Here is a 14,777-nt window from a genome sequence, read left to right as displayed (position 1 = left end):
CCCTTGCTCTCTTGTTTCTCTCTCCCCCCATGAAACTCTAGCTTTTTCCCCTTCCTAAAAGTCAAAAACTTTTAACCCAAGCAATTATCCTCAACAATCATATACATTGGTGAGGGGAATCAGAATCGAGCACTACGATTCTTTGTTCAATTAAAATAGTCACTATGTTTTTTGTTTAACATTTAGAAGGTCAATGTACAGAAAACTAGATATAAAATGACTATATTTTGAGCAGCAATGAACCAACAGAGGAAAATCCAACAGAGAACCCAATCCAACATATGAAAATCCAAAACATGTAACCCAATCCAATCCAACAGAACCCAAAGACATCATATTTATAGATTTCAGCACATAAAAATCGAAACTTGAACATTGAAAAAATGAATCTAGATAGAGAGATACCTTTGAATGCAGTACTGCTCAATAGGGGGAATGGAAGCAGATAAACAAAGGCAGATCTTTGGTTGCAGATGCAATATTGGGAAGATCGAAGCACTACAGAATACAAAGAAATCAAAACAAGCAAATCAGAAAAGAATACAAAGAAATTGAAGCACTACAAAATACAAAGAAATTCAACAAAATTAGGAACTAGGTGTTAATGAAATCGAAACAAACAAATCAAAAAAGAATAATAATGCCACTTCAAATTTACATCAAAATTAATTAAATTTAAGATTGGAGGATTTGTAAGAGTATGGGGTTTAGTTTCAACAGTTGTCGCATGGATGGTATGGGGTTTAGTTTCAATTCGTCCAAGTGGGTAGGGTTTCCGACTGCAAGCCTCCAAAAAGTGGTACGAGGGCTGAAAGCTACGTAGATACTCAAAGCAATAGTAAACATCAAACCAAGAGAGAAACAAAAAGTACTACAAAATACAAGGAAAGAGAAACCGAGAGGCTACGCAATCACAATCAGATTGAACCTGGAACGGAGATGCAGAGCTGAAATTCACGGATAAGAGGATGAGGAGGAAGGTTGCGAAGGGGAGATGCAGGGATGAAGAAGTTCACAGCGGCAGAGAAGAGAAGATGATAGTTAAGGTTTGTTGTATAATTTAGATGGTGTAAATATTGAAAAAGCTAAGGGGTATTTTTGTCTTAAAATTTTATGATTTTTGTGTTCCACGGGACGGAACGACCCGTTCTAAGGGGGGAGGTGCAACGAAAATTTAACCTATTTTTGTTCCGTAGGACAGCACGTTTCACATAATTTAGCGCACCAAACATGGGACGGAACGCGTCCGTCCCACTCCGTTCCGTCCCATCCCACGTACCAAACGCGCCCATGAAGTCACCATTAGTCAGCAACCATTCCTGTATTAAATAATACGATAATTTTCACTTTACTATACTAAAGTATCGTGGTTTTTTAACTTTTACACACTAAGTTTTTTTCATCCCAATCTCATACCTAACATGAAAATTGTGGGACACTTTCATACTTCTGTGAGTTTGATTTTTAACTTTTCTGTTAATTGATGACATGGTAGAATTTGACACACAAGTTCATGCCATGTAGGCTCACAGATTAATTAAATATTAAAAATTAACTTTACAATAATTTGAGAATTAAAATGCTTGTAAATACAAAAATGAGAGCAACGATGCTCATCTATCTTACACCAAAAAAGGAAAGTTGCAGTTGGCCTAGGAAAAAGAAGGAAGACTTAGCTATTATGTGAGAAGCCTAGAGATGCCCTAAGAAAACCTGCAAAGAGAACCCATCACCTACAAACGAAGGTTCAACTCAAGATAGGGGGACATAACGTTACTGAGAGGAGGAAAGGAGCTCAAGGATACATCACACCAAACAAGGGAAATCATTCCCCAAGTGCAAGCATACTTGAATCTTACAAATAGCCATCTTCTTACAATCTTAGGAATCCCTCCCAGCTTCCTTCGATCTTCCTCAATCAGTAGAAGCTCTCTTAGAACACTAGAAATCTAGATTACTCAACCCAAAACATCATGCAACCATGCAAAGTTCTCTCTCATGCTAAACTGACAAACTTCTAGCTTCCACGCCACACTTTGCTTAGGCAAGTCATTATTTGTCTAATCATGTTATCTTTGGGCCATTAACCTAACCGAGACACACTAATTCTTTCGAGGTATCCCGAACTTTGTATTCAAACGGACCAGAGAAAGTAAAGAGTATCCGTCAAAGCTCAAGTTCAGCTCGGCCCAAAAGTCCACCAACAGAAGTCAACAACAGTATTCAATTCCCTGTAAATATACTTAAAAGTTAAACAACACTCATCGAACCTTCGACGAATAGGCCTGCATTGACTAAGAAGCACAAGCATAAGGTGAGAATGTTCCCATTGTCCCTACAGGCACACACAAAACTAACTCTACCACACATTTTTTCTCTCAATATTTTATGTTAGTTGTAGCATGAAAATGGTGACAGAAGTCAAATTTTGAACATGTTAAAAACATTTTAACTTTACCACACAAGGGAAAAGTGAAACATATTTCTTTCATCATCTTGTCGATTTTAGATGGGGAAAGCTAAATATGGAAATATATTATTTAAAATGCTCAACTATTTCCTTAGTTTGATATGCAAAAACAAACAAAACCCTAATTGTAATTTTATTCCCTCCAACAAAGAAAATAGAACTAGGATCCAAACTGGTTGACTGGGACTTGGACCACCATGGATCTTGACAAGTTTGATGGCTTCTGCTTCTCTCTCTCTCTCCCCCTCTCTCTCTCTGTTTGTCTGAAAACAATAGGTTGACGATATGACCTCACAGAAGATGTGCTCCCATAAATCTGTGGGTTGGTTTTCTGTACCACCAGAAGGTCGTATCTGAGGAAGATTTGGCTGGCTGAATAGGAGGAAAATGATATATCATGACCAAATGGTTTGAAACAGGATTTTCAAGAATAAAATTTGGGTTTAGCCAAATAATGAATAAGTTAATAATGATTTTTTTAATTAATACTGTTTTTTTGGGTAAGGTTATGTTTTTTTTATATTTAAAATTAAATTATCGTGGAGTTAAATAATAAGTTTTATTTTCAAGGAACAAACTTACTAAGCATACACTTACAAGATATACAAAATGAAAAATATATTTGTGAATAGTTATCATCCTTGCCCTTGCGCTTCTTAAACAGATGGATTTGCACAAAGACAATTATATTTAGAGTGAATAATAAGGGCAATCTTACTGCCCTTGCCCTTGCCCTTGCCTTGCCTTGTCCTTGATCTCTTAAACGGGTGGACTTGCTCTATCATGAAATTAGTTATGATCTTATCTATTTCATCTTAAGCCTATACATAGACACTCTAAAGAGAAGGAAGGATACTCTAATTTCTCCACCTAATCTCTCTTGTTTCTGGTTATAAAAAAAAAAAATCTCCCTTGTTTGTCTCTTTTCTCTATATTTTATTCTAATAAATTAAACATTTTGTTTACATTAATTCTCAATTGACTAGAGAGAACATAGCACACGAATACATTTTTATTTTCCTGGTGAAGTGGCGTGGAAGCGAAACAAACTACAATTTTACAATTCTAAACGTAAAAAGGTCGATCTTATTATTTATTTAAGAGAATTGTTATTTGCACTTCAACTTTTTATATTTAAAAAAAAATATATACTCATGACTAGTGCAGAATGAGATTTTTATAGTGCCAATAACAATTCCATTTTAATAATATTTTATCCAGTATTTACAAAGACCGCGATAAATTTAAATTTTTGGATTATTTGTCCTCAAATGTAGAAAGATTAGACGAGATTAGCTCTTGGACAATGATCGCGTGCGACGCACCTATCTTGAGTAAGGATTTAACCCTAGAAAACACCTCCTGCTGCCCGTCCCTTCTCCACCATTTTTATTAATAATAAATGAAAGTAAACAAAAATAAAAAATAAAAAATGCGGGGGAACTATCCAAGTGAATCTTGGAAAGCGCTTTGGAACAAAAATATTTTCTTTAAATGTGTTTTCAATCAGTTTAAAAACACTTTCAAATAAGTCCAAAAACTTTTAAACTTTACCACATACGGGAAAAGTTAAACATATATCTTTCATCATTTTGTAGATTTTAGATACAAAAAGCTAAATATGGAAATATAATATTTAAAATGCTCAACTAATTCCTTAGTTTGATTCTGCAAAAACAAACAAAACCCTAATCGAATTTTTCTCCCCTCCAACAAAGAAAATAGAGCTAGGATGGATCCAAACTGGCTGACTAGGACTTGCACCCTGGATCTTGACAAGCTTGATGGCTTCCGATTCACTCTCTACTTGTTGTGTCTGAAAACAAAAGGTTGACGAATGACTTCAGAGAAGATGCGCTCCATGAACTGTGGGTTGGTTTTCTATGCCTCCCAAAGGTGGCATCAGAGGAAGATTTTGCTGGCCGAATTTCTGGAGGAAAATTGGATATCATGACTCAATGGTTTGAAACACGATATTTCAAGAACGAGATGTATTTAAGTTACGTAATAATTCAATTATAACTATGAATCAGACTCGTTATTTGTAAGAGTCAAACATGAGTATTCTTATCCAAGGAATTTTTAATAAGTAATCAAATTTAATACGTTAAGGATTTTCAGACTTATTTGCTTTTGTTATTTTTCAAATTTTAACCACTTGAAAGGTGCGAGCACTTCAAACGCTGTTCAAAGATTGACTGAGGGGTTTCGAGAAAATTTGAGCATTGGTTGAAGGGTTTCGAGCTCGGGTGACTATTTCTGAATCTTAAAATAACAGGCTGAAAGGTTTTAACGTACGCCAAAGAAAAATTAGTCTCTCAAATTTGGACAAATCTCTAAAGTATGGTGCTGTCAATCAAGAAATCGTCATATGAGTACTTTTTTATATGCATAATTAGTAATTTATTAGTACTGAAGGATATGGTCCAATCCAACCCAGAAAAGCAAACAAAATTTTGGAAATAATTTATTTAGGTCTGTCGCAAAAAATGTCTTATCCTGTGGGCCAATATTTTTAAAATAAAGGAAATTTTTTTTATTATTAAAGAGATAAACGGGGAATTCGATATCATTGTCAAAAAATGAGAAGTTTCAAACTCATAAGCATTGGAAGAATTCAACTCTCTATCTATTAAGATATTAAAAACAATTAGAAGCAAAAAGTTTCAAACATACCTCTAAAATCTCAGGACCGGCAGTTGAGACAATCCAATTATTTGATGAAATATATTAAAACAATTAAAATGAAAAAAATAAATTAAGAGCAGCCATCGATCATTAACGACTGCTTGATGTGTTTAGCGGGTTAGTTGTTTCTTTCCTCACCTTCTTGATTTGCAATTTCATCTCCATTATATTATAAGGAACTTAATTAAGCACATCATCACTTGTATAAGAAAATAATATGAGTTTTATAGCTCAATGACAAGCAATTTTTCATGCTTACCTACATAATTCAAAACATATAACGTTTGCGATGTAAGGAACAGAACTACTATAGGGTTGCCCAGCAGTTGGGGTGAATTTCAAGCCTATATTTCACTTGTGTTGGGTTTGATTCCTAACGCTGGTAAATCATACGATGATGGCAGGAAGAGGTTAAAATGCCTATGTGAATCTTTCGGACTCTCAAAAAAATAGCACTGTCGTGGCTTCGCCACCAACTGATCATCGATTTGAAAAGAAAGGAAAAAAAGATGCAAGTAACAGAACTAAGTAATTTAGGTTACATACATGGATAGTGAGAGTGACATAGATTCAATATATATAACTAGAACATCTTAATTAAATATATACATTTGCCAAATCATTTAACTTGTAAATAAAGCAATAACATGTAATGTTCTAAGAGTGACATTCTAATATTTTATAAACTAACTCTTAATCTGGTATATTGTTTCTCTTTTCATTGTTAGAAGAGACCTTAAAGTCCGAATTCGTCCTCCCCATTGATTAGTTAAAGACCAGAATCTTTTATACTAAAGCTAAAATATCAAATCTATCAAATGCATAGCTAGAGTATATTTTTTCCTATTTTGCACTGAAATTTGAATATTTATCCTTAATTTTTATATTCAGATATTGAATAAATAGGAATGTACATAAGAAAAAAAAGAGTGTACAATAATTTATTTCTTAAAACGCATATTGATTATTGTTTTTAAACAAATTTGAAAACACATAATATTATTAATGAATTTATTATTGTTTTTACACAAATCTGAAGGTATCATCATGCATGATGAATCAAAATACTTAACAACCAAATAGACATGTAAAAAAAAAAAAAAAAATTGTATACGTTCAACGATAAATTAGGTTCTCATGCCTCATTTTTTTTATTTTCATTAATTGAAATCTTTTTTTCTTCCTCATGTTTTATTCCTCATGTTTTATTAAGGTCTTTTGATTTTGGTTCATGTCATTATTTAAACATAAATTATTTACATGTCATCATATGTCAATTTTAAAACTAAAAAACTTATTAATCATTTCCAAATATATCTTTTTAGTATTTTTGATATATTTCTATCTTAATTCGTACTCTTTTTTTTTTTCACCAATATTATTTTTAGTTTTAATTTGTACCTATAATTTTAAATTTTAATATGTACCCATATTTTAAAATTTAATCTGTACCGATTTTCTTTTTCTGAATGACCCTATATTCTATCAATTTGTATAATTAATATATAAGAAAAATCACTACCTGGGTTACGTAGGTCTTGGCTTGTAGCATGTTAACCTCTTCTGTATGTCTTGGATATGCCGGCCATCCCTTCCATGCCAAAATTCTGCTATGTCATCGCCCACGACTTTTTCTTTTGGCTACCACCTTTAAAAATAAACTCCATCTCCTTACCACCACCTCCCCTTCATTATTTTCTTCCTGCCCAGCTTTGCAATCTTAATGAAAGCAGAATTTGAAATGGCTCACGGGACTGTCAACATAATCCAATCCCACGAATCCTGGATTAATTATCCCAACTCTAATGTTACTGGCTTCGAAAATAATCCCATCTCCAATCCCAAGCCCGTCGAAAACCGGTTTATAAACTTGGAGAGGAGTGAGCTCTCTCAGTGGGTGGAGCACATCACGAAACAGCTCATCGACGACTTGCCTGAACCCGCCACCACCAACACGGCCTCCGCCGACACGTTACAGACGTCTGAGGACTATTTTGTCCCGTCATCACTTTCCACCGATTTAATTAGTCCGAGGAAAGTACCACGGAGAAGCTATGGCGAGCATGAGCATCATGAGCTCCAATGGGGCAATGAACTTCAACTCCATGCAGATAATAACGACGTAAGAGCAAGAGGAGGGAATAATATGAGTAAGCTCGATGAGCATGGCTTAACCCTAATCACCCTCCTCTTCGAATGCGCGGTTGCCATCTCCGTTGACAACCTCCCCGAGGCCCATCGGATGCTCCTCGAGCTAACCCATATGGCCTCGCCGTACGGGCCATCATGCGCTGAGCGAGTGGTGGCCTATTTCGCCAAGGCCATGGCTAGTAGGGTTGTCAACTCATGGTTAGGCATTTGCTCCCCATTGGTCAACTACAAAAGCGTTCATAGTGCTTTTCAAGTCTTCAACACCATCTCCCCTTTCGTCAAATTTGCCCACTTCACTTCCAACCAAGCCATCCTCGAGGCCTTTCACCACCGCGATAGGGTTCACATTCTTGACCTCGACATCATGCAGGTATATATGGTTCGAAATTTCGATAGTACCGTACGGATAATACTTGCGTCCTTCCATTAGAATTAGACATTAATTCCAATACAGTCCGGCCAATCATGTTTAATCTCATATGTATTTAATGAGTTATTTTTTTATATTTGTCAAACTGTGATTTTGCATGAACGAGTTGTTTCCCTCATGTTAGCTAACATCGATATATATTGTTTGCAGGGTTTGCAATGGCCAGCCTTGTTTCACATTCTCGCCACACGCATGGAGGGTCCTCCACACCTGAGAATGACCGGTGTGGGCACATCATCGGAAATTCTTTTGGAGACCGGAAAGCAGCTCTCAAATTTTGCTAAGCGGCTTGGACTATCATTCGAATTTCTTCCCATTGTAAGGACAGTTGGCGAGGTAGATGCTTCCATGGTGCAAGTACAGCGAGGGGAGACCCTCGCCGTGCACTGGCTGCAACATTCGTTGTATGATGCGACCGGCTCCGACTGGAAAACGTTGAGACTCATCGAAGAACTAGCACCAAGAATTGTCACATTGGTAGAGCAAGATATGTCACATAGTGGCTCATTTTTGGACCGTTTTGTTGGGTCGTTACATTACTATTCGACAATGTTTGATTCACTAGAATCATACTTGCCTAGTGACAACCCTAGCAGGCACAAGGTGGAGCATGGTATGTTTTATAGAGAAATCAACAACATATTGGCGATTGGAGGCCCGGCAAGAAGCGGCGAGGACAAGTTCCGGCAGTGGAGGAGTGAACTTGGGGCAAGAAGTGAGTTCATGCAAGTAGAGATGAGTGGGAATTCAATGGCACAAGCACAGTTGATATTGAATATGTTTCCTCCTACACATGGGTACAGCCTTGTGCAAGGAGATGGGACTATTAGGCTTGGGTGGAAGGATACTAGTTTGTATGTTGCTTCTGCATGGACTTGCTCTCATGCTTCAAGATAGCTAGCCAGTTTTTTATACAAGCGATATTGGAAAGGGGCCTAAGGGAATATCGAACTTTAGATTTAGGCTGTAGGAGCAAAAGCTCTTTACTGCTTGAATTAGAGGCTACTCGCACAATTACTAGGTCTTTTTTTGTTGGGTTTATATGGTTTGTTTTTTTCCTTCTTCTCGTGAAATGGTTGGTCATTGATTGTACTAATTTGGGGTTTGGAATGTTTAATTACCCTTTGACACTCAATACAACTTCAAATTAACAAGCGTACGTGTACTTTTGTTGTTGTGTAACTACTTAGTTGCATATGACATTTTTTGTACTAGTGTTACAAATTAGCATGTAGTCCAATATCCCAGTAGATAGAGTGTAAAGTTTTACCCATGCGTCCCAAGTTCAAAACTCACCCTTCCCCTAAATCCTTTAACAATTTTGTCAAAATTCTACTTTCTAATTTGGTAAACAATTAAGCTCCTTCCTTGTAAACCAAGATGCCCACATTACCCCAATTAAGTTTCCAATGTCCATACGAAAAAAAGTTAAATGCAAAGCACCATATTATCATGCATTGAATTTTAGACCACCTCTCTTCCGAAGTATTCTTTTATAAAGAGCAGAGTCTGTGCCTACGCACCCAAAACAACCAAAACTCCATCAACGATCGATCGAATTCCTGTTATTAGGCCGAAAATGTCGTCTTCAAGAATTGCCCCTTGCATGTTCTTGTTGCTAGAGAGAGAGAGAGAGAGAGAGAGAGAGAGAGAGAGAGAGAGAGAGAGACCTAACTAGAAGGAAAACATAACGAAAAAAGTGACCAGAAAATTGTAGCTGGTTGCCCGTGTCACCAATTCACCATCACTTGGGTGCAAAATTTCGATAAACAAAGTTGATAGCCCGGGAAAACATCTATGACTTCACGGTCTGCAAGAGTAAAAGGCGAAGAAATCCTTCAGTTTATAAATTAATGAAAGAGCCTCCTCTACCATGCTCACTCTTCTCTATAAATCTTTTGAAGAAGCATTTATCTGGAATTTATTTATGTGTTTTCTTTATCTGGAAAAGAGGAATTATAATCAAGTTTTCGAAAATCTCACAATCCCTAAATTTAAAAAAGTGCCCTGCTTATGCTTTGCTTTAGATGGATACATACCTTCAGGTACTTTTTGTGAATCCTCAATGCCTCGTTACATGCCTTTTTAGCATCCAGATTTCCGGTTATGTCACCTAAGATCTGGAGACCAATACGAGATTAGTGAACACAAAAAAGTAACATGAATTGCATTGGAACATGAGAGAGAGAGAGAGAGAGAGAGAGAGAGAGAGAGACCGAGACAACATCATCTAGACCCTTAGCTTCCTTTAGAAGTTGCTTATTTTTGGTCTCAAGAACACTTGCAACAAGAAAGACAGAAAGTGCACCATGCTGTTCCGTGTATCCTGTCTTCACAATGTTTCTCTCGAACTTTCCATATTGCTTTAGTTCTTTGTCATTTACATTTGGTGGTGTAGCACCACCACTCGGAACTTCATACGATGAGAAAATGTTTGGGTTGTATTCCATGGCCCACATCAGCTGAAACCAATCTATTACTGTCTTAAAACAAGCTTATGAAGAAAAGCAAAGAAAAAAAAATACCCCTTAATACATTGATTACATTGAGATTCACAAGACATACAGTTTGAATTCACATCAGAAATTGACAGCATGAATCCACAGTATGGCAAATAGGTAAAGTTTTTCCTACTCACCTCCCAAAGATACAATGAATCCACAAAGGAAAACTCTCTTCGGAACAGGACCATTAGCATGCGAAAAGCAAATAAATACTCCCCGCCATCTAGATCATCTGTCAATAAGATTGAAATGGAACTTTAGCTGAGTATGAAGGACCTGCGTCACTGGACATGCACAGAGCAAGTATTACCAAGGTGCTGATGAAGTTTAGGATCAATAGTTCTGATTACTTGGGAGAGTGTACCCAGCTGAGATTGCACCCCTATCGAACTCGCACTGCACCTAAAATTCTCTCTCTGTTTTCGAAACAAAAGCAGGAATCTGAATTATACCCTAACAGAAGCATATCACAAGCACAAATCATCTAACAAATCATATAAAATAAAATTTGTCAGCGGTAAATAATAAAAAAGAACAAGATAAATAATCAGCCCCAAGGCTCCCAATAGACAACTTAACACTTCGTATCTTCTTGTTATGCATGATCTCTATCAGAAGGGAATTAAACACACCGTCGATGAAACTAGATGATCATGTTGGAATCCAATCCAGTTCAGCAGAACAAACTTAAAAACTCCTTACCAGTATAATCTAAGGCTAATTATGCCACATTTAACTTGACTATAAGTTTAAGAGTTGATTTAACCATTGAAACTTGACTACTTGATCTGACTTTTGATGCCTAATGCTGAATCATGTTGCCTTTATTTACTAGTGCAGCGCCTGACAGATTCAGCACAGCCAACGTTCATGTACCCGCTGACTAGAGAACCTCAGCTAATTATATCGTTAAGCAATCCATTTACAATGTTTTATGGGAAACAATTTCCAAGATACCTTCTAGGTCTGCCAATCATCCATCTTGATTCTTAAAACCCTCACATCCATTATTGGTACACCTTTCTCAACTGTCCATTCTAGTCTACATGATGAATTTGAGCAGTCAGGACTCAGTCTACAGGAAGAATAAAGACAACCAATATTGCTCATGCTAGTCAAATACTAGATCCCAGTTTAAACTGTTCACAATATACTACCTGTTCGGAATCACTCATAACAAGTTCATGGACAATGAACAGCAACAAGAGGCAGTCAACACTGTTCTATCAAAACAAGCAACCAATAATAGTATCATCAAGGTAAGAAGGAAAACATACCAGCCTTCGCATGGTACGTTCGAAACACCAATAGGCATCTGCTTCATTTTCAATAAGAATTACCATTGGCGAGCATATATCATTCATTCCTGTCAAATGTGCCCATTATAAATGTCGCTTAATACTGTTCAACTTTAATGGAATATCACTGAGATTCAGAAACATTCACCTTGAACATAACCAATATCATTGTCCACCCAAGCATAAACTGAAAGAATGTCCCAAAGTTTTGCCTGATTAGCTTGACTCTCATAAAAGACAAGTGTTCGATCCATGCGAGCAACATCCAAACCTACAAGCCAAATCCCCCAGTTGAGTAATCACTTCTAATAGTTAACATAAGTAAAAATAACCATAAGATACCGAAATAGATAAAGGTTCAGAGCTTATAGTAGTGAAAAAGAACAAAAAAATATAATCGTGAGCACATGGTAAAATAGCCATAAGATAATCAAATGTGTATGGTTCATAATTTGAGCAATGAAAACAGTTAAAAAAATCATTGAAAATATCATAATAATCAAATATACATGCTGCGCATTCGTACATGAATAAAAAGTGTAAAGTATTTTCCTCGAGAAAAGAAAAACAAGTGTCAAGTTAAGGTAGTTTTCTGGGTTTTCTTCCTTGTGCGTAATAAGTTAAAAGTGATTTGTTAATCATTTTTATTGAAAGAAAACAGCCACAAACAGTGAGAACAACTGTACCATGAGAGCAACAGAAAAGTGAGATTGTGTCGAGTGGTAAAGGGTAGGTTGGGTCTTCAGTTTACAATTTATCCAAATAATATAGTTTTGCAACACATGGAACAGATATGTACCAATTTGATGCAAGAAAAGCTTCCACTGAATCACTTTCTTGTCTGAAGAAGCATGGTTTGAAGCCTCTCTGATATTGCCATTTGCTGATTCTTCTATGGGTTGGCCATCATCCGTGATGATTGGTGTTGTAAGAAATTTTCCACTGCCAATAACTGGAACCATCTCCTGGCATTCAGCTTTCAATCTGTTATACTGCTCCCTAAAATGGCACGTTAAATATTAAGTCACCATATTAAATCAAAATAAAGAATGTAAGATGGAGTCGATGGACAGCATGCCAATAGGACTTTTTTGTTTAGGGAAATAATGTAAGAGGAAATTAGAATACGAAAAACAACCTAGCAATGCCAACTTGACTAGAAATAAAATCTTTACCCCTTCCAAGCCTCGCTAACCTCACATTTCACCAGCACCCCTCTTTATCTACCCAAAAACTACAGCACAAGCTTAGGTCTAACACCAAAAACCAAGCGAAGAAAAAGAAAAAAAAAACGTAAAACCCCATCTCGTAACCATCCATGCCCCCAAAAGATATTACTCTAGAGCAATCCAAAACTTAAAGAACCAGGATCTTTGCATCGCTCCAGCATCATGAGGTTATGTTCATATTGAAAATATCTATGTGGATTGAAGTAAGAGGAGTTTCATGGGTGCTCCATTGATTTTGATGACGATTAAATTAGAGCCATCCTCTACATACTAGATTGCAATAAAAAAATGTATTACCTCCGGCACTGCCTGAGCTGATTTCGTTCATCGAAGGTGCTATTTGGATCAAAGCAACCTAACAAGAACTCCCAAACTACACCTTTGATTGCAGGATGGACACCCTAGTATAACAAATGAAGTTAGAAGATATATACTAAATATGTTACGCATACAATTTGAATTTTGAGTGCACCAAAAGGAGCAGCATTACATGGTGTATCTAACCCCAGCAAGGCTAAAAATCATCTATGATGTGTTTGCTGTATCCTACATGCATTAAAATTTAACGTCTACATTTTTTTTTCTATTGTTGGGGACACAACTCAATAACACAAGTGACGAAACACACACAGAAACACAAAACAACCCCCCAGCTCCAACAATAGATCCTAACGAAAAAAGAAGTTACAAATAAACGAATGGTTACCCCTCGTTGGATTCGTCTAAGCACTTTAGCTATATCCAAATGACCATCTTCAGAGAAGGCAGCATGCCATCTTCTTTCACTAAGAGTTTTCCCCGCCTGCAAAAGTTGATACTTATAAGCAGGGATCACACATGCTTAGCAGGAGCATGACACACCGGTAAAAGTACAAGAAAGTAATCATGTTGCAATTCAGCATTGGTGGTGCAAAACCATATCTTTTCAATGGAAAAACTCTAGAAATTATCTTAGCAGCAATAATTAAACTGTTCCATAAGGTGATTGAAATCAACTGTGTTAGACAGAACTAAAAGATAAATTAGCAACAAAATGAAGTGAAAAGGGCGTACCCTGAGCCTAAAGTGTGTCTTCGGGATGTCAACTTGGCATTCTGGTCTAACAGGATAGAAAGCATCCAACTCAGCTGTTGAAGCTTTCTTCATAAAAAACAATGCCATTCTCCCTCACAACCAAGCATCCAAGATACACCAATTCAATCGCCTTTGCCTTTTCTTTGTCCAGACTCCTAATTTCAAGTACAGCGTCAGTATTATCACTTAAACATAAACACTAAGAAGATCACATATACTCGAAAACGAAACGAAACAAACATACGGGATCATCCCACAATACATCACCACCGTTTATCACATACCCAAAATACCAGATTTCCCCAACATTATATCATCTTACATAATCTCCATCTCCAATGCAAAGTTTTCACATTTCAATATCTCAAGACAATCTAACAGATAAACCCAAAATCCCCTTTGCGTTCAATGATTTAAACATTTAAACATCCCAAGATTAAAACTTTATGACAAAAATCCCAGATACAAGAGAACCCCAGATTCACATATCTTGTTTATGCTCATCACGTCGTTTCTGCACATCAAATGCATTCAAAACATTCTAAAAAAATGTATATTTCTAATACCTTCAGTAACTGTGGTAGAAATTCAAATTAGGATTGTAATTGCTGCAACCCCTTTGAGCTTTTCTTCGAGATGGTGAAAAAAAGTTCACACAGATTGGAGAGAAAGAGAGGTGGGAGCGAAGAAAACGCAGGAATATTATAGGAAAGGAAGAAAGATTGGCATCCATTTTTGCTTTAACGGTAAATTAGTTTTTTCTTTTATACGAGCCCTTTTTTGGATTATAGTTATAGCCGGAAGCGGCGACACACACACGGGGACCCCCACCATTCCAATGGACGGAAAGGAAACCGTCTAATTTTTTAAGAGTACCAATTTGCCTTTATGTCAAATTTTCCGTCAAATCGGACGTTGTTTTGTAACTTTGCT

General features: G+C 36.6%; 2 protein-coding genes across 3 annotated transcripts; one reads left to right on the top strand and one right to left on the bottom strand.

Moving 5' to 3' along the window:
* Positions 1–6,691: 6,691 nt before the first annotated feature.
* Positions 6,692–8,893, top strand: LOC137729281 (scarecrow-like protein 23). The gene is made up of 2 exons (XM_068468156.2): positions 6,692–7,679; positions 7,890–8,893. Exons 1-2 carry the CDS (start codon positions 6,882–6,884, stop codon positions 8,634–8,636), a joined length of 1,545 nt encoding a protein of 514 aa, XP_068324257.2. The 5' UTR covers positions 6,692–6,881; the 3' UTR covers positions 8,637–8,893.
* A 324-nt stretch (positions 8,894–9,217) lies between these two features.
* On the bottom strand, positions 9,218–14,608 carry LOC137729282 (uncharacterized). 2 transcript variants are annotated; one of them, XM_068468157.2, is made up of 12 exons: positions 14,411–14,608; positions 13,824–13,999; positions 13,477–13,572; positions 13,068–13,171; positions 12,341–12,540; positions 11,690–11,812; positions 11,521–11,609; positions 10,554–10,659; positions 10,378–10,475; positions 9,956–10,201; positions 9,779–9,859; positions 9,218–9,549 (listed from the first exon to the last, which is right to left on the bottom strand). In XM_068468157.2, the coding sequence occupies exons 2-12, from the start codon at positions 13,929–13,931 to the stop codon at positions 9,535–9,537; spliced, it is 1,266 nt and encodes a 421-aa protein (XP_068324258.2). In that variant the 5' UTR covers positions 13,932–13,999; positions 14,411–14,608; the 3' UTR covers positions 9,218–9,534. The 2 variants fall into 2 exon arrangements, with proteins under 2 accessions (XP_068324258.2, XP_088533707.1); XM_088677581.1 differs by having other exon boundaries at positions 11,521–11,558; positions 14,411–14,551.
* Between the last annotated feature and the right edge of the window lie 169 nt (positions 14,609–14,777).

Source organism: Pyrus communis, chromosome 10 (assembly GCF_041283825.1).
Source record: "Pyrus communis isolate YQ-2024b chromosome 10, ASM4128382v1, whole genome shotgun sequence".
Taxonomy (NCBI): domain Eukaryota; kingdom Viridiplantae; phylum Streptophyta; class Magnoliopsida; order Rosales; family Rosaceae; genus Pyrus; species Pyrus communis.
This window is presented reverse-complemented; position numbering and strand designations above follow the sequence as displayed.